Here is a 19,733-nt window from a genome sequence, read left to right on the forward strand (position 1 = left end):
TGATTCGAAGCGATAAGTTATAAGCAATCGTTTCAAGGGAGCGAGAAATTAATTAAACTTACTCAAGCTGTTTGTAATTTAGATATTTATGTTTATCTTACGGTTATCTTCGGATCAATAGCTGATCTTTTCGAGCTTTGTTGTATCCCTCTAGATAAAATAAAAATATTGGAAAAATATTTTGGAAAAATCCGTCTATAATCTATTTATGATTTAACGAGTGAACCTCGATATTTTTCGTACCCCAATTTTTATTTTACACGATCTTAGACATCCAAGGTTCCAGGAATAACACCCTGTATGTAGGTATAAATACGCTGTATGCATATTACGATGCGTGTCGCGTGCAGGATCGCGCGAGCGTGTACGCGAGAGGTGGCGACGAGTGTGTTCACGTTGGCCGGTTTAATCGTAAGTGCGGTTGCACACGCGCCGTGTGCAGTTGCATTTTGCAGTGATGCAATTCAGGTCATTGACTCATCGACAGGAATACGTCGGCTATGGGGAAAAATGGAGAAAAGTCGCCCGTTAGAAGGTGCCGACTTTTTGGCTGTCCAGAAATCTGTGCCGATCGCCTATTTGTGTCCAGCAATATTTTGTGCGACTGCTTGCTCTAGCAACTGCTCGAAAGGTTAACGAACTTCGATGAGATTCGAAAGGATTGGATGGATTTTGCACGCGATGATTAATTTGATATAAATTCGTATGTCTGACGAATGATTAAAAAGGATCGATATTAAAATTGTTATACTGTTTTCGATTCTGTCTGGTTTTTTTCTTATCGATGTTTCGAGTTATTCTCTCGGATCTCGATCGATTTTATAATCTCATTAGTACATCCTTCGAGTAATTATATATTTAATTCGTGCGGCGAAAATTCGGTTCTTATCTTCTCAACTTTGTGTCAATTTGCTCGAACGTGAGCCTCGATGCATGACCGATTTTACGATCTTTATATTACATATATCATGGAAGCTATATATAACAATTTATATTTATAACTTGTATTATTACCGTGAATAGATGTTGAAAATAGAAGTTTTCAAAAAAAAAAGAAAAATTGTACGATACAATCTTTTCTCTCGTGTTCGCAGAAAATATATTATGTTCGAAAAGTGATTGAAAAAAATTGATAGAAAATATCGAGGAAATTGAATTCGAAGATTTGTATTGCATGTTCGCGTGTAAAATATCATTGCTTTAAATTTTTCACTTGTGCCTAGTTTTAAAGCAGTTAGCATTCCGAAGGAATCGTAACAGAGAATATTAACAAAATTTTTATCAACAGTTGGTTCATCGTTTCTCGAATGCTTAGTCTTCCGAATAATTATCGTAATAATTAAAATAAAACCACGATAAAAGTATTTTTGTACGTACAGTGTGTAATATACGTATAATACATAAACAAATAAAACGATTATCATACTGCAGTTAACAAGGCAACGAATAACTGTGACGTGTTAAAGACATTCAGAAGACATACTTATTCGCTGTGGAGTACCAAGTCGGCGGTCGTTAACCTCCTGTAATTAACGAACAACTAGCCATGGTCAGACGGTCCTGACTCGAAGCGATCGTTGCATCGAACGAAGGAGGAGAACGAGAATCATAGATAATCAGTTAGAATTTCCGGCCATTTGTTCTTGATCATCTTTTTTTTTTTTTACGTTTCTCCTGAAATTCGTAAATTCCATCGAAGAGAGAAAATCATCTTCGTGAACAATTAATCTGTAAAACAGTTTAATAACGTGTTAAGATATGTATCGATAATATATTCAATATATTGGAATAGCTTTGAAGACAAAAAAAGTTGACATGGAAAAATCTCGATTGATTTATTAAGTTTATCCAAGTTAGACTATCTAATCTAAAGCATTTACTTGTATTATATATTAACATCCTGTGTATTTCTCATTCATAAATTGCCTTCACGTTTTTTGAATATGAAAAGCGGATACAAAAATATCGTTCGAAAGCATTTTCGTTTGTTGTTTTGGTGATTCGACGGTTCCTCGAAATCTCGAACGGACCGGTATCGACGAGAGGAAAGTAGAAAGTTGCCGCCGAGTTTACACGTTATTTTTTACGCGTTAATCGCGACGCGCGATTCTCTCCTCCTGAACCGATACGTTGCGGCTCACGTTGCAAGTTATGCGCTTTGCGTACCATTCTCGAACGCTTATACGCGTTGTCCGTTCGTCTCGTGTGCCTCTCGCGTTTCGTATCGGAAGGGATAACGGTATACCATTCCGATCCACGGATTTTTCGATCGATTTTGCCATGCTCGATATCCTCCACTTCGACGATTCTTATAGAGTTATACGATTAAATGTAGAAAGGAATTAAGATTTATCCAGTTTTTCAATCATATTTTCAACTTTGACGATTCTTCCTTTTCGTATAGAGATAAATTAAGATAAAGATTAAGTAGATATCGATTTTGTTGGTATATAATTATATAGATAGGTATAATGTTTTGAATTTTATGTGAAAAGTTTTATACGAAGGGGAATAATATTTGTCAAATTTGTTTAAGCATTAATAAAAGGTATTTTATATTGAAATAGCCGTTTAAATATTTTGAATCGACTTGATATTGATATTGCGTGAAGAGGATCGTTCGAATATTTCTCGGATTAAGCAGGCTTTAGCAAAAGAGTATTTTATTTTAAAATAGATTACTTTGCACCGTGATATTATTGATTTATCGAGTATCTTCCTCGATATTTGAGATGCGTTCAAGTGCTTTTAAAGCGCTCTTTATCCTTTAACGTTTTTTAGATTTCAGAGAATCATAGCAGGATTGACGAGGAAAGTGAATAATAAGAAACTTGTGCGATATTCTTGTTGCATTTACGTTACGCTAATCTGCTACTCGTCTTATCGAGCACTCCGTTTAATGGTTTTTCTCCACTTGTAAGCAGTTTATCTCGAAACTTCTACAGATTAGTTTACCGTTATCACTGTCCGCTGGTTTAAGTTCGTTCGTTCACGGTGAGATGGAATTTCAAAGCTCTGACGGGGACACAATTCTTAATGCTTGCGCGACTCGGCGGTTGTCGCGTTCCAGATTACGAATTTGAAGAAATTATTACTTCGCCAATACGGGTTTATACGGGTTTATCGTGCTAAATATCCTTTCAAATTTAAATTTTCAAATTTTTTAACGCGAAGTTTGACTAGCCGAAACGAAAAATGCACGCGACTCGATTTGCAGACGCGCAAAGTGGAACATTTTAATATCGTGCAATTTTGAAAATGAAATAAGACCCGACTTAATTAATCCCGTGTTGGATCCTTTTTTTTTTTTTACATTAATTATAAGAATCCTTAATTTATGACACATTTTAAAATTACCTCGGAAATATCGGGGAACAAGTAAATTTATTTATCCAGATGATTCTATCTTGATGATGAACCTCGAATTTCGAAAAGATCGGAAATTCGATGGGAGATGTTATTAAGACGTTATTAATTACTTGAAATGAAAATTCCAATGAAGCGAAGACGCGTATCCTTTAATCTCGTTAAGAAAGTCGGGACGGCCTTGACCAGTCGGTCGATGCGCCTTTCGCGAACAATGCTATCCAATTTTCATGCACGTGTTATCGTTGTTACGCTCCGACCCCGACACAAACGCACACGTTGCACCGGATCGCAATTTCTCCCGACTATTTACGACACAATGCGACAATTTTTAAATCCGATAAAAGCATGAAAAACAAAGCGTAAATTTATCGTATCCTGAATCAAGATCGATAGCTAAACCGAATCGAACGAGAAACATTAAATTATTTTTCATTCGAGCGATCACCTTTTCATTCTTCCGACTATTTTATATTTAAGACACAATTTTCAATTTCGAATCCAATAAAAAACATTCGTGAATCAAGTCGAAGATCGATAGTTAAATCGAATCGAACGAGAAACATTAAATTATTTTTCATCCGAGCGATCACCTTTTCATTCTTCCGACTATTTTATATTTAAGACACAATTTTCAGTTTCGAATCCAATAAAAAACATTCGTGAGTTTATCGTGAATCGAGTCGAAGATCGATAGTTAAATCGAATCGAACGAGAAACATTAAATTATTTTTCATCCTTTTCATTCTTCCGACTATTTTATATTTAAGACACAATTTTCAGTTTCAAATTCAATAAAAAACATTCGTGAGTTTATCGTGAATCGAGTCGAAGATGGATAATTAATCCGAACCGAAGATGAAACATCGTCGAATTATTTTTCTCCCGAGCGATCACCTTTTCGCTTCAACGCATCGAGAAGAAGGTATCCCTCGCCCATGGAAACATTGCAGATCTATCTCTGGTCGCTCGATCTTCTTCGTTGTGCAATGCGCTTAACGACTGTGCGTTAAATAATAGTTAACGTGGTCATCGGCGCGTGGATCGCGATCCACATACGAAACAGTGCGAAGTTCTTTCGTTCGTGGAACTCAGCCAGTCTTTCTCCGGTCTTTCCTCCGGCAGTCAGCCCTGTGTACACCTCTCCTCGTCGCTGTTGCTTCTCGTTCTCGTATCCCTCGCTCCACCCCCCTCTTTCTCTCTCTCTTTCTCTCTCTTTCTCTCTCGATCCTCGTTCACTGTCGAATTTTATTATCATTATCATTATTATTATCATTATCGATCGATAAATCGCGAGAAAGATGGCCGCGCTCCCGGAAAAGTAACGAGAGAAGCGGAGACTTTTGCGCGCCAACAAGGCTTTCCGCCTGGATGATTTGGATACTCAGGCTCGTTTTGGTAAGGACGTTGAACCACGGGAAAGTTGTATACCCGTCCGCGGAAATCGCGTTGTTCGGTTTCAGAAATCGGCCGGTTGCGCAACCGATCGCGCGGTTTCAACTTCTCTCTCTCTCTCTCTCTCTTTTATCATTTCTGTTATCCGTCGTTTCTCTCTCTTTCTCTCTCGGTGTCTTTTTTTTTATCATTCGTTTCTCTTCACATTTCTTCTCTCGTCTTCGCTCGCTTTTCTTCCTTCCTCTCGCTCCTCGATCGACAACTATCCGGGATAATTCAGTGATCGATTCGGTTTCCGTGACGGGATTTTTTTTTTTTTTTGGTAGGAATAAACTACTCGCGTGTGCAATTCGCCAAGGGATATGGAGATTCTGGAATGGGTTGGAGCGTTTTCACGTCGAGTCGCGTATCGCGTGCTCCATCTGATTCTCCGATTTGCTCGTTCTGGAACGGGCGAAGAATCGGGCGAGGAAGCAAGTTTCTGGCGCAATTGCGGTTTTAAGGAAGGTAATTGTTGGTAGACGGGGGTCGATCGACCCTTTTGCTCGATCCCCCATCGAATTCGATGTTTTGTCACACTTCCCACAGTGATTCCTATAAACGTAATGTAATTACGTTTGGATCGATCGATAAAAAATTGAACGAAGTAAAATATCGAGTTCGATTTCGCGCGTAGGGATCGCAAAGGGTTAAACCTTTTGATCAGCGAGCACGAATCTTTAAAGAAAAAAAAAAAATTGTTAAATCTTTCTAATTTTGAGATATCGTTAAGAGATCATAATTTATCTTGATATTTATAGAATTTTAGTTTACAAAGTTTTATCGTGTTTTAACGATAAAAGATATTAACGCTGATTAACGGGTTAAACGCGTTCAAGTGCAAAAGAGTGGAAGTGTATCGGTGAGCGAGAGCCGATCTTTTATTCGTTGGAATTTTAAATTTCCGAATTTTCGTGAATATCCAAGAATATAACAATATGATTATCGCGCGCGATGATTTGTAAGACAAGTCACGCCCAGATGGTTAATCGCTGCTTTGCATATATAGAGAGAGAAATACAGAGAACGAAGCGTTCCACTTTTTCCGCTCTTGAGCGTCGTAGCTTTGTTATTCTCTTTTGGGGAGGCCATTAAACTTCGCAAGGATTTGATATCTTGCTTGTTGCTTAAGGAAATTTATTCCTTCGCGAAAAGATTTACCAGAAAATTTTCCACATTTGTGTATAATTTCTTTCATGTTCCCGAGAGATTTTAAGCTCGTATTTGCATCCGGCAAGGAAAATCGGTTTCAACATTTTATTCTCATCGTTCAAGTAGACATTTCATATTTTCTTCCTCTTCGAATTATTCGTTATTCATCCGAAATATTTTATCCGTAAAGGTATCTCGTTCTTGTATAACAAGAGGATAAAATTGGTATTTATCGTTCCGAGATATAGGGTGAATGATACAATTGGAGCGAACTACGTTTCGTGGTTGGGTGAATGCAGACGTCGCGTGACAAGTGCTCCACGAACCGTTTCTTTTCTATATTACACGGTTTATCTTTCGAACGATGGCCGGCATGGAAGAAAATTCAGGAATTTGCTCCTCGTTCCAGGGCTAATTTCTTGTTACTCGAAATAGAAAATGCACAGGCGCGAATAAAAATTATATATATTTTATTATCGCAAGGATTTTTTTTATCTTCTTTTTCTTCTTCTCGAACGGTGTCAACTTCGCGATAGCAACCAGTCGTTCCAATGAAATTGTTTAATATGCAGCGCCTGTCTAGCTGCCCACGCCGTTGTCTTTTTTCTCTCTCTCTCTCTCTCTCTTTCCTCTCTCCTCTAGATAACGTTGCGCACGATACGTAAAAGGAGCGATGCGTGGCGGCAACGGCAGGAGGGACGACTTTCGTGTCCTTTGGTTTCGTTGCTCGGCTCGGCCATCGATTTTGGCAACGCGACAGATATGCAAATTGCAAAGTCGCCTTTATTTTACGCTTGCACGCGTCCAATTTTTTTTTCTATCCCCAATAAAATCCATCGAGAAAAGAAATTGGATGTTAACTAGGATTGTAATGTATTCCTCAAGAACATGGACGAAATAGAGTCAATTTTTCTTAGTAAGAATCGATAAGATAAACTAATCGAACGAATAAACAGACGTTTTAATAACAGAAAAGTCTCTTGTATCGAGTATCTTTTTTTTTTCTACATTCTATTTCGAAGAATATCTTCTTATCAATCGCAATCGATACGATTTCGATTCGATTCTCTATAACTCAATTAGCTCGATTAATCCTTCTCCTTTTTTCCTCTCTCTCTCTCCTCCGGTTCGATCGACTTCTATTTATGGATCAGATCGTTCAACTCGCGAGATTGAGATTTTATCGGTGTGGAACAATGTGCGATGAGAAATGGAATCACGGGGATTGGTTTTATTTATCGAGCCGTAAATAAAACGGTCTCGGTATCGTCTTACGACTAATTGTCTCGATCGATCGATCTTTGCGAATCTTTGCAAACGCACGCGGTTCCACAGGGATGTAATTATCCGCGGCTGGAAAAGGACTGCTCGTTACCGTTAACCATCAACCGATTACCAGTTTTGCCAAGCGAACGCCGCTGAATTCTTCTGGTTTTGCTAGCATTCTCAACCACATTCCCGCGCCGCGTCCACTTTTTCTCTTCACGATTCACGGAAATTTTCCGTTCGCCGTGAGCTTTATTTAACGAGGGAATCGTGGAAAGACGTATCCTTGAAGACGATTTCGATTTCCATCCCACACAGTGTTTCCAACGATGTAAATTGAAATTGCACGTCTGCACAATTTTATTTTTTCGCAAAGGGAAGAATTTGTGGATGATCTTCCGAAAAAACGATTCCATCCCATGCACAACTCTCGCGTATTCCAAACGCTGAAGATGTTGCGTAAAGGCTCGGTCTATTTTTGAACTCGCCGGCTATTGTTGCGTGCAACAACCAAGAATCAACCTCCGCTCGTTCCATCCTGGCCGAGATGGAAATTGCTCCCTGCGTAATTTTAATCCTTTGCCCGCGCGAATTAACTCGAGAACATTGGGAGGGGAAACGAGCCACCAGCCATGAAACTTGCGCTTCTCCCGCTTCTCTCACCTCAACGGTCAACGTACTCGAATCGTTGCCCAGCCTCGGTTTCGTGGACCGATTCGCTCCTTCGTTGCCAACTTTTTCCTTCCTTCCTTCCTTCCCTTCGGCAACGATTCCTCGCCCGCTTCCTTCTTCTGGGGAATAATCGGCTAGGAGTAACAGAAGTTGCGTGCAACATTCGTGCTACAAGAAATTGGAGAGCGAAAAAGAAAATGAAACGGTCACGGTGTCTTTTATTAGATGAAGTTACTTCGATAATTTGTTTTGTTCAAAGTATAATGCAATAATCGTAATGGCAAAGTGAGAAGTTGAATGTGGAAAGCGGATTGATCGCAATAGCTACGAATAATGCGTTTTATTGATAAGTAATTACTCGAAGTGACTTAACTTTTTCAACGGGTTAGTGGATTCTGGATACCTACGTTAGATGAAAATTCACTTGTCGAAGTTTCAACAGGTATCGAGTACGTATTTGAAGCTTTATCTTCAGAGATACGATAATTTGATCGTGTTTTTGAATTGATTAATAGGTAAAAAACGCGTTATCAGTTTGATCGGCAGTTTACAGAGATCTTCCTGATTTCTATGTTGTATAATCGGGATTGGGCTCGATGATGGTAAATGAAAGATTGGAGAGAGTTTATTTGGAAGATTACGTTCACGATGCAAGTTGATGTTGCATAATTGGTTATTACGAGGGGTAGCCGAGCAACAGTTACGATGTAGAGGTTGTAATTTGATAGGAATGCTGCATAGTTTGGTTGCTCTGCTCTTTCGAACGTGAACGTAAGAATTATGCGATATATTTGTCGAGCGTCTTTTTTAAATATTTTTTCTTTTTCTCTACTTATGATAATTCAATTCTTCCGAGGTTTCCTGTATTTTTAATTTTCGTCCATTCGATTCTTTCGTCGTCGATGTTTGGTTCGTTTATTTTTACTCGTCATGCTCCGTGAAGATAAGGTTTGGTCGACATCGTTCCAATTGAAAAAGGAATGTAATGGTGTGTATAGTATTTACAATCGAACATTATGGTGCAACGATAATCACTATTTACCGAATGTAAATTTGCAAAAGATTACATACAATTCTCTATCTTTAGATCGTTTACTCCATCTTTTGCATCGAGAACCACTTTCTACGAATACTTAATGCCTGCTAAGTATATATTCCATTGTTTATCGGCGATAAATATGGCGCAGACGAGCGCCATACCCGTCAAACTCGAATAGACTATCAAAATGTGTTTCATATTTATACATTTATGTGAGTACACGATGCAATGATTGTGCAATTGTATTCTTTTGTTCGAGTGTGCAATATATGTATAAAAGAATTGGAAATAGAATATATGCAAAAAGATGTAACGATTGGATGATGATTAAGAGAAATAGAGACAAAATTTAATCGAATTTTCATTAACTTTCAATTTTAAAATATAATTTAAAATATATTTATTTGTCATTTCATATCTTTTCTTCTCTATAATAAAATACAATTTTCTTGAAAAAAGATTTCAATATCTGATTATCGTTATCAGTAATATATATAACATATTGATGTGTTTTAAGAATCTGCTATCTTTACTTTCTACAAAAAGAGATAAATCTGAGTTAGAATTAATCGTAGGATACTGTTACGCTCGATTCTGAACTTGAATCATCGTTTTAACGATGAGTAAGACTATATGTATTTGTCATTTTGTTATAATTTGTGTAATGGCGTTTAATCGTATTTTAATTGATGATTATCCGTCCTACAACAATTTTAATTCAAGAATTTGTAATAATCGAGAAATATCTTTGATCGAGTTTTTGCTCGTAAATTTATAATCAAGTTCTTTTTCAACTCATAAATATCCATACAGAGAGATAAAGTTCAAAAGTTGCGCGTTTAATTTAAATTAATTTAAAATTCAGTTTCTAAATAGGATTGAATTTTCCGTTTAAAAGTTACAAGTTGCGTTTAAATCGGGACATTAATTTAATTAGCGTTTAATTAATTTACTACGAATTAAGAATTAATTATTATTTTTTTTCATTTTGTATCTATCTAAAATATACAGCGAAAACTAAAATTAAAATTTCTCTGGCAATTTATTCAATTCACTTTTCATTTAATAGAATCTTCTTCTCCAAAGAGAATTTGGCCTTTGAATTTCTTCTCTCAATCGCATATACGCTATATTTACACAGATCTGACGTTACATATTATATTTATCGCCTCTAAATGCTGCCGGTGTACAGCAATTCGCTATAATCCGCTCCATCCAGTTTTCTAATAAGATAAAATAAAATCTTGGAGCATCGTTCGTAACAACTATTTAGTTGCAATTCTCCGCGCGTTTTCAATGCCGTAAAATTTTGATTTGCCTCTCTTCTTTCTCCCCTTCCCCTCCTCTCGAAGCTCAGCCTTGGAAACCGTAACAGAACTAGCGTTGGCGATCCTCGCGATGCTGCCTACACGATCTTGGCCGTAGCTCGCCCACGCGACAACAGAAGCTTTTGCAAAACCGTGAAACGATCGTGGGATCGCGATGTACAGGGTATTTCATCAAACTTTGGCACCCTGTTGTGTAGAATAATTAAAAATTATTCGTTACGAACGGAGCAGAATTTTCAAATTTCCCGCTCTAAAAATCCCATTCTCCCGCGTTCGCTTTCACCCGCCAGTTTTGTAGCCATTTTTGTTTTAACGTAGATAAACGCATCGCGATTGAAACGCGAGTGAAAATCTATTCCGATATATTGCGCGATACGTGCAATTAATTTTTTAAAATCTTCAGATTCGACTGGATCATTTGAGTAACGAAACGAGAGAACAAAACGTATCTCTGATGCTAATGCATTTGTTTCGTATTAACGGTTGAACTAATTTTTAATAATTATTTCTTCGAACGTGAGACTCGTATGTTACGAAACGCTCTACGTAAATGAACGTGTCATATTTATTTTCGCTTTCACACGTTGCCAAGACAACTGTAATTGTTATTCTCAAAATATTTAAAACGTTTCGTGTATTTATATAGTTAATATTCGTGTATCTTTCGAATTATTTTGCGAATAGTCGAGTGAAATTATTCCTTTCTTTTTTGCGGACGTTTCATCGAAAACCACCCACTGTTTTACATTTGTATCCAAGCATCGTTGTTTCCAATGCATCATTCGTATCGTTTCGAAAACAAGAGATAAATTATGATATCGTTTCGCGAAATGTCAAGAACGAATTCGATTCGGTGATTCCTACTGTTTCAATATGGCGTCGAATTCTCGGCTATCGATCACAACAGAATATTCCGTTTAGAATTTTCACGGGAATAACGAGGTTTACGAGGTTCGTCAGAGATTTCCTTCCACTCGAAAGAAGCTATTTCGTTTCGAAAGATGTAATAATCGTGCGGACTTAAACGAGGAATTGGAATATTTGTAAAATGGAAAATTACCCTTTTTTGTACGAGCGTCGCTTTTATTTACGTTCCTCTTTCGACGATCATATTTTATTCGCCCTGTTTTTGGAATCAGTTTCTTAGAGATACGTATAAGGTCAGACGATGAAAATATCAGATCTCTCGAGTCACGATTCTCTTCTTATTCTCTTAAAAGGAAAAACTTTCTTATTACAACAGCATCCACTCAGTATGTTTCTCCCGTTACTTCTTCAGGTGTATTCACATAAATTTCATACGATACGAAACTTTCCAAAAATAAATGAATTTTCACGTTCGGAAAATAATATTTCAAAATATTCTGCCCTCTTTCTCTCTCTCTCTCTTTCTCCTTGCATCGTTATCGAACTTCGATCGATGTTCAAAGAAACAAACGGGTTCGAGTTTCCGGAAATGGCGCGCTCTTAGCTCTTAGATGGTCTCGGTCGGATGTTATGTTTGAAACGATCCTCTACTTTTTCTCAACGGATGTATGCGAAATTTCTGGACAAAGAACGGGATCGCGACGACGACGGGAAGTCGGACGTTTGTTTGATTGAACGATAACACCCCGGCAAAAAAGCTCTCCGTCTGTCAACCCTTTTCATTCTTGCCTTTTTTTTCTTCTTCTCCCTCTCTCCCTCTTTCTCGTCCGCTTCTTTCGTCGTCGTCGAACGGACAAACGGAAAGATTTCGTACAAACAAGCTCACAAAGTTTTCTGTTATATTTTTTCCCCCCTCCGCTTTGACATGGAATTTCGTAGAAAGATGTAAAGTCGAAAGATTTATATTAAGTTAAAACTTTTCCTCCCTTCTTTTTTTTTTATTTCGATTCCGAATTTCATTTTTCGCGTTATTCTTGCGAAGAATTATCCGCAGAAAATAAAGCGATCCTGTCGGGGGAACAAGATTATTTTTGAGCTTTGAAACATAGCTATTTCGATGTGGGCATGGTTCGTTGCTCGCAGGCCTTAAATAGACAAATGTGCCATTTCCAGCCCTGATTTAAATAAATTTTGGCGTCTCGAATTTTTCATTACGATTATTTTTTTCACGAAAGAACTAATAATCGCCTTTGGAATTTTAATTACTTCTATCCAAGACTATTACGCCTATCATTTTAATGCACGGAGGGAACACTTCTGTGGAACACTTCGCTACGGCTCATAAAGTTAAGGTTCCAGTTACAGTATGCTGACTCGTGGCATGACTGCTGAATTTCTTTCAGTTACTTTTATTTTTTCTCTCTCTCTCTCTATCTTTCTCTTTTTCTATGAAAGCCAGTCTCCACTCTTTGCGACATTCTTAAGGTTTCTCGAGAAGAAGCGAGCTCTTAGATATTGTCCAAGCTTTTGAACGAGAGTCGAGAATCTTTCAAAACACAATTCTGATGTCTCGTCGGTGTATCGAGATGCTATTTCGTTTAAACGAAAATTGTATCATCGAAAAATGATGTATCAACTATTTTTTTTTATTATTATTTTAAACAATCTTTAGCGAATTAGACTACGAATCTCTCGATACGTAGCAAAACGTGTGATCATCGCGATGTATCACGGTTCCTATCGTTGCTTTTAATCCTTTCTTCGTTATCGAGTTCCAGTTCTCATTGTACATTGAACGGATAAACGCACGATATCTTATTCAATTTCATTTTAAAGTGGTGGAATGGATGATTAAGATAACATCCATGGTGGAAAGGTGTGGAGAGATTTTCGCGGAGATCAAGCGACATTTTCAAATCGTTTCGGAAATTATTGAAATGGATGTTGCCACTCTCGCCACGGCCCTCTTAAATGTGCGTCTATGCGTCTCTTCGGTGAACGGTCGGAGTGCTTCTTGACACGAATTCTAATACGAGAAAGAGTCCGCCGCGTTTTTTAGAACAGAGTTCTTAAAAAATGATTAAAGGGGACATCCATTTCTACTCGAAGTACTCGTCGCAGTGGCGGCGGCTCACTTCGATTCCTTTAACGTCCCGATTTTTTTTTCCTTTGTCGAGGTTTCACGATATATTTAAAAAAAAGGAAAATAAGGAAGAGAGAGAACGCGTTTTTTTTTATATAATATTCAAGGATCTGAATGGAATTGCAAATTTTTATTCATCCGAGTGTTTCACGCGCATGCAGATTAATCGTTTTTTGATTATAAATTATGATAATATCTTACTATTTCCTACTCTCTGCAGTATTTACGTATTGTGCGAACGATAAATCTTTATTATCAGTTATCCAAAAATGAAAGAAAACACAATTTTGAAGAAACGTACACTTGCAATAAATAAAACGTAAAACTTGATAAAACCTCTTACCCTTAAAATCTCTTTGTTAAATTTTACAAAAGAAAGGACAATATTGAAAAAATATTGCAAATTGCGGACGATCCTAATAATTTTTTCTCCACGATATACAACAACGCCCCGAATTACCGGAAGATAAAATGCTGGGCGACGATTCCTCGGTTAAGGAGGAGCGCGTGTTTTCGCGAGAGAGAGAGAGAGAGACGTCTGGTGGAATCGTTCAAGGCTCGATCCAGTTCAACGAAGCTCGACGACGCGACAACCCTGACGCCATCGACTGTTCGTCGCCGAGGATCGTCGAACCGAAACCGATGTCTCGATGGGATCGATCGACCCTTTCCTCCTCCTCCTCCTCCCTCTTTGTTGGTTTGTCGAGGCTGTGTAGCGCTCGATGTCGTATAACGACTAGCTGTTGGCGATGACACGGCTTCTTTTTATAGCGGCGAGCGTAAGCGCACGCACGCACTCGTTTTCTCCGCGCGCATTAATGCTTCTGTGCAACAACGCACGTGTGTAGCCTGTGCACTTGGTCGCATGCAACGTCGTCGTCTGCAACCGCTTCCATAGCCTCTGGGGGAAATATTTTTCCATTCCATTCGACGCGTTGTGTACACGGTATCTGGGGTATCTGACGTGTGTTTGCTTCCAAGAGAGAGCAGTTCTTCCTACTTCTCTATCTCTGTCTTTCTCTCTCTCTTTTATCCTTTCTTTTCAATGAATTCCATGGAATCTGTTGGGAAAGCGCGGAATTCCTTCGAAAATTCGTCCTCTTGTTTACGCGCATTATTGGAAATGCGGCTATTTTCTTTTAGCTTCTTCTTTTTTTTTTGTAAATATTTTTTTGAATATGTATTTTTTCTTCATTTTTCTGTTGTTGTAATGTCGATGTAAGGAAGAACGAAAAAGTGGAAATTAATTTTGAATCGCGACCTCTGTCGTAAAAGCAGCAGCGCGCTAATTACATCATTGCTCAGGTAGCAGAAGTCAGGGAGAGAGGAAGAGGCTTAATAGGATATTATTTCGAAAACGTTACATCGAGGTTATTATATATATATATATATATTTTTATTATTTTCCAATACGATTTCTCCGAGATTTTGTAATTTAATTTATAATTTTATTCCGCTTCGTGGTTGATTAGATTTCTAGATTATCTTCTCCAGATATTTCCAATTGTTCCGAAAGTATTTATTTCCGTTTCGAATTGTTTATACAGTTTATATTACAGAGATTGGTCTTCTATTAAATTGAAGATCGGGGTGTTTGTGAAACGAGTAATTGGAACAGGAAGTAATCGTGAGTGATTATAGATTTATAAAATGTAGGTCGAGCGGGTATAATGGATTAATCATAGTAAAGAAATGAAAATCGAAGGATGGAAACGCAGAATGGAATTTAGATGCTCGGTTTAATATCGTTTTCGAATAAATTTTCCCCGTTTCCTTTCCATCCAATTGTTTATCCTCTCTCGAAAATATAGAATGCCGTGCCTTCATTTCGCCGCAACAAATTACGACACGTGCTCGCGAGGAAAGAGCGCTTAATATTGCACGAGGTTAGTTTCCTTGCTTCGAAATTCTAATTGTGTCGTTTCATTCATCCTCGTTTTTTTTTTTTTTTGAGGTAAAATTAATTACAATTACGTTCGAAAACGTTTCTCTTCCTCTCGAACTACTCGACTATATTCGTTCGTTCTCACATCTTTCGCGAAAATTTCAATTCTTCAAAAAAACCCGAACGAATCGGATAACAAAAATCAATCTTTTTGTACAATTCCATTATTATAATAACGTAAAATCTCGATCTCGATAAGGTAATAATATCCGGTATAAATCTTTTTTTTTTTTTCCATCACGAGTGAAAATCCTTGATATGAAATATCAGGCGGTAAAAATCAATTTCGAACCGAAAGAGAGAGAGAGAGAGAGAGAATGTAATTTCGCGTACGGATGAAAGAGAGGAGGAGGGGGGAAACGGACGATTCTCGAACAATCGTCGCGGAATCGTGCGGAGACGCTGCGAATCGTACGAGAGAAGATATATATCGAGCGCGATAAAAAAGAATCCTTGAGCGGTTTGCGATGTTAGCCAACGCTTCGTATAACTTCGAACGAATGGCTTTGGTTTTGTTACACAATCGGGTTGTTACCTATACGCATATGATGCTTGTTCGAGTGGAATAACGATCTCTATACGATCTACACGGCTGGAATAAATATTCGAGTCACGGCTCATCATCGCACGGGATCACGTAACTTTATTGGGCTGTCGATCGATCAGATCCTCTGTGTATCGTCGAGATATAAGTTATAGTTTGAGCTTGGAGATTAGCAAATTTATTTATTCCTCGTGAAGGGAACAACTTTCTCGTTCTTCTCGTTTATATAATAAAAGAAGAGATGAAAGAAAATTGTAAAAATCATATTAAACGCGCGTATTTCTGCGTTTTTATTTCTAGATAAGGAAAAGGATACGTATATTTTTCACGTGTGTAAAATTTACAAAAAAAAGAAAAAAAAAGAAAGAAAAACACGAAACCATAGATTCTCCCCACGTTTTTCTCCACGTCACGATTTTACGATTTCGTTCCCTATCGAATTTCAGTTATGAAATTTAAACTTGATATCTTCTTCCACGAGAATTTACGAATGGAATTTTATGGCACGTGATATAACACTTTCACGGTTTATTTAGTAGATATCTCGTTCCGGATAGGATTGATAATAATTTCTTGATAAATCTTGTCTTCACGCTCAATGGAGTTGGAAATACATCTAACGGTGATGATATCGTTTTACTCGAATTTTTCTATTTCATATAAATAAAGATTGGGGAGAAATATTTGCCCGGGATCAGAAGTTTCGATAAAAAGTTTCAATCGAGTTTCAATTAAGGATAATGGGGAATTTTTTTCTTTCGAAGGCCGACTTCGTCGATTGATATATTCTTTCGTTAATTACCAGAGAATTAATTGATCACTTTGTGATACCGAATTGTATATAGAGTAAGAAATATAAAATTCTTCTTGTGTGAAAAAAGACGCTGTGTTGTGTTACGATAACATTTGGTTAAACGGAAATATCAAACGGAATAAAAAGGATGTTTCGCGTAATTAATGGCATCACTTTCACACGCGCTTTGAAATTAGTAATTCAATTATTGGATCGATAATTTCGAAATAGATACGCTCGAAACGGAATACTCGAATAATAAAATAGTTCGATTCGTTCGATTTTGAAATTGTAATTTTACAAATTTCAACGATACTTTTTTGTTGAGCGATACTCTCTACTTGAAAAGTATTTTATTATCAGTTGAAAAACGTACTCTCTGTGTTAGCGTGAAATTATCGACGACACGAAACCGCGTATATTTTAATATATTTTTCTTTCTTCAACGATACAGTTTTCACGAGGCTTGCCGGGAGAAGGTTCTCCCGAGGGACGAGAATATCTAATATTGCAAATTCTTTGAAAACATGGGAGGAAGGTTCTTTCAACCATCTTTAAAAACGTTTATACACCGTCTCGATTACACCTACTCTCTTTTTCCCTCCCATCTTCGTGCATTTTCCTAGAGAAAGAAAAAAGAAAAAAAAAGTATATCTCTGTCTTTCTCGGGTCGTATATATTTATCACCGAGATCTATTTATTTGAGGACTCGCGTCATCTTTTTTGTTCACCGTGGGTAATAAAACAGCAAAGAATTTAGAATAACGAATAACAAATGGTAAAAACGGTTGGTAAACGCACGATTTCGATGATCGTTCCACGACTTCATCTTCGATGGGAACAAGAACCGGGCATTCGATTTTCAGCGAGCGAACGGAATAAGTTCCGTGCATGCACGCGGTCGGCGAAATGGGGCGTAAGGCGGGTATTCAGAGTTGGTCTATATTGCGAAGGATGACCACTGTATAACTAACAATGCCTCTGTTGGTCGATAACAATGATTGGCCGGACTTCGTTGACCCCCTTTGACTCGTTCGCGTTCCCGAGCCTCGCCCAACCTTGCGAATCGAATTCTCTCTCTCTCTCTCTCTCTCTCTCTCTCTCTCTCTCTCTCTCTCTCTCTTTCTCTCTCCGCTCAAAAATATCCACCGTACGGCGAAGCGCGTTCAATGACGTAATCGTCCCTGTTATCGTAATTAAATTGCGGCATCATGCGGACAAGCATTTCGGTTAATTAATAAAATCGGACAACTCCTTTCCTCCAAATTCGAGAACGAAATTTGGGATGTGTAATCGATCGGCGGTAGAAATTTGAATTGGAAAATAGGAATTGAAATTATAAAATTTGCAAGCTTGTATTATAATTGATTCCAATTACTTTGCGGAGCTCGTCCAAGTTCGAACGGAATTCGAGATGTTAGATTTTGGATTAATGCAAATACGAATTAAATGTAACGTATGTGAAAAAGTTGGATGGAAACTCGACAAATGGATGGAGAGTGAAATATATCCGTGAAAGAATTTGCGAACTCGTGTTGCGAGCATCAATTAATTTTAACAATTTCTCTTCCGTTCTTTCAAATCTTGGATCGAAGTCGATTTGACTCACTCGAGATTTCCGATTGTAATTTTGCGGAATAGAAATGAATCAAATATGATGAAATCTTTCGTGCAAGCTTCGTTCAAGATTGGCGAATAAATAGCGGAAGTTGGAACGATATCGGAAAATTTGCAAACTCGTTCTACGTTTCCATAGTAGCGTCACGGTGGATCATGTATACGTCATCGAGATAAATCGTCGTGAGATTACGCGATATTCGGGTTCATGAATATTCCTCGCGCGCGTTTCGAACACGGGATTGAAAATATCAGTTTTCGTGTTAAAAACAGTCGTCGGTTTGGATCGAACGGCGTTGAACGAGAGTTGTTCGCGATTTTGGGGAAGGGTGTGGCGATCCTTGTATATTTTAGTGTACAATAAGAAGCGTGAAGAAGCGTCTCGAGTGGGTGGTAAAGTGGCTTATCTTATTGTTAGGAGAAAGGTGCACCCGGATACAAAAAGTACGATGAAAGCGTGCTACCACCTCGTTGAATACCCGTTGAATTTTAAAAATTTATCTCGCGAAACGGAAGGAGATGCTTTCAATTTTATCTTATTTTATTCCTTTATCACGGGTTTGAAATAATTTTATATCCATCCTTTCTAAATATTTCGAAGAGAAATATTTCAATTTCACGACGATGAATTTCCAAAGATAACAACGATATTGAAAATTTAATTTCGTATCTCGACTCGTTACTCGATATAATAAGTTGATCAATTTACGAATATTCGCAGTACCAAGTCTCGAACATCTCCAAGTACTAATTATTGATTTTCTCTTCTATTTATTGTTGCAGGCCAAACAACGTGCCTCCGTAAAATGGCTCTTGTCGAAGGCGTACAACAACCGAGTGCCAGAAAACCTTCGTGAGCCGTATTATGTCGATAATGAGGTACGTAATCCTGATGATTTCACCACGATGACACACGATATTATTGTAACAATTGTTCGAAAAAAAAAAACAAGAACTCGCCTCTCTGCTTCTGCCTGAAGTCTTAATTTCACCACAATTCTTGTCGCGTATTCGTTTCTCGAACCATCGAAAATCCTCTTTTAAACGAACGAGGAGGACGTTCTTCGGTGGCGAGAGGTTCCCCCCTCTCCCCTCCATTCTTCTCGTTGTCCTGAAAACTGCCTTTTTTTGCCGCGGCACGTATCGCCGTTTTTTTCTTTTCTTTCTCTCTCGCATTCACGTTGTTTCACGACGGTGAAAACCGGCCGCATAGCGAAAGGCGTAGACAAAGTTTAGCAGCGCCAGTTTTCTCGGTAGAGGTTAATAAAGTTCCTTGAAAAGAATTCTCTCGCCGAAGTTCGAATAACTGGAAACTTTCTCGAAGGAAATGACACAGATATCTATTTAGACGTAAGATCGTTCATCTTTTCACCACGACGAGGAAATTAAGAGGAGGAATCGCTTTAATCGCAATAATTTCTTCGCTCGAGGCACGAACCTTGCTCGCGCTCACTCGCTGCCATTTGTCATCGATCGTCCTTTTCAATTAATCGATCGATCGATCGATTAAGGGAAGAAAAAGTGGTCGCACCGCTTTTATCCTATCCCAAATACAGGGCAATACATC

At 38.0% G+C, this 19,733-nt stretch overlaps 1 protein-coding gene across 30 annotated transcripts in view; it reads left to right on the forward strand.

Moving 5' to 3' along the window:
• The window catches only part of LOC108002108 (patronin), a 63,991-nt gene that overhangs the window by 23,787 nt on the left and 20,471 nt on the right, over positions 1 to 19,733 (forward strand). For 28 of the 30 annotated variants that reach the window (XM_017063578.3, XM_062087077.1, XM_017063583.3 and 25 more), the window contains exon 2: positions 18,950 to 19,045. In XM_017063578.3, the coding sequence (XP_016919067.1) occupies positions 18,950 to 19,045 (96 nt within the window). Of the gene's footprint in view, positions 1 to 4,722; positions 4,765 to 5,229; positions 5,269 to 18,949; positions 19,046 to 19,733 lie in introns of those variants that run through there. The other 2 variants (XM_028668911.2, XM_062087089.1) reach the window with 2 other exon arrangements.

The sequence above is a fragment of the Apis cerana genome, linkage group LG1 (assembly GCF_029169275.1).
Source record: "Apis cerana isolate GH-2021 linkage group LG1, AcerK_1.0, whole genome shotgun sequence".
NCBI classification, from domain to species: domain Eukaryota; kingdom Metazoa; phylum Arthropoda; class Insecta; order Hymenoptera; family Apidae; genus Apis; species Apis cerana.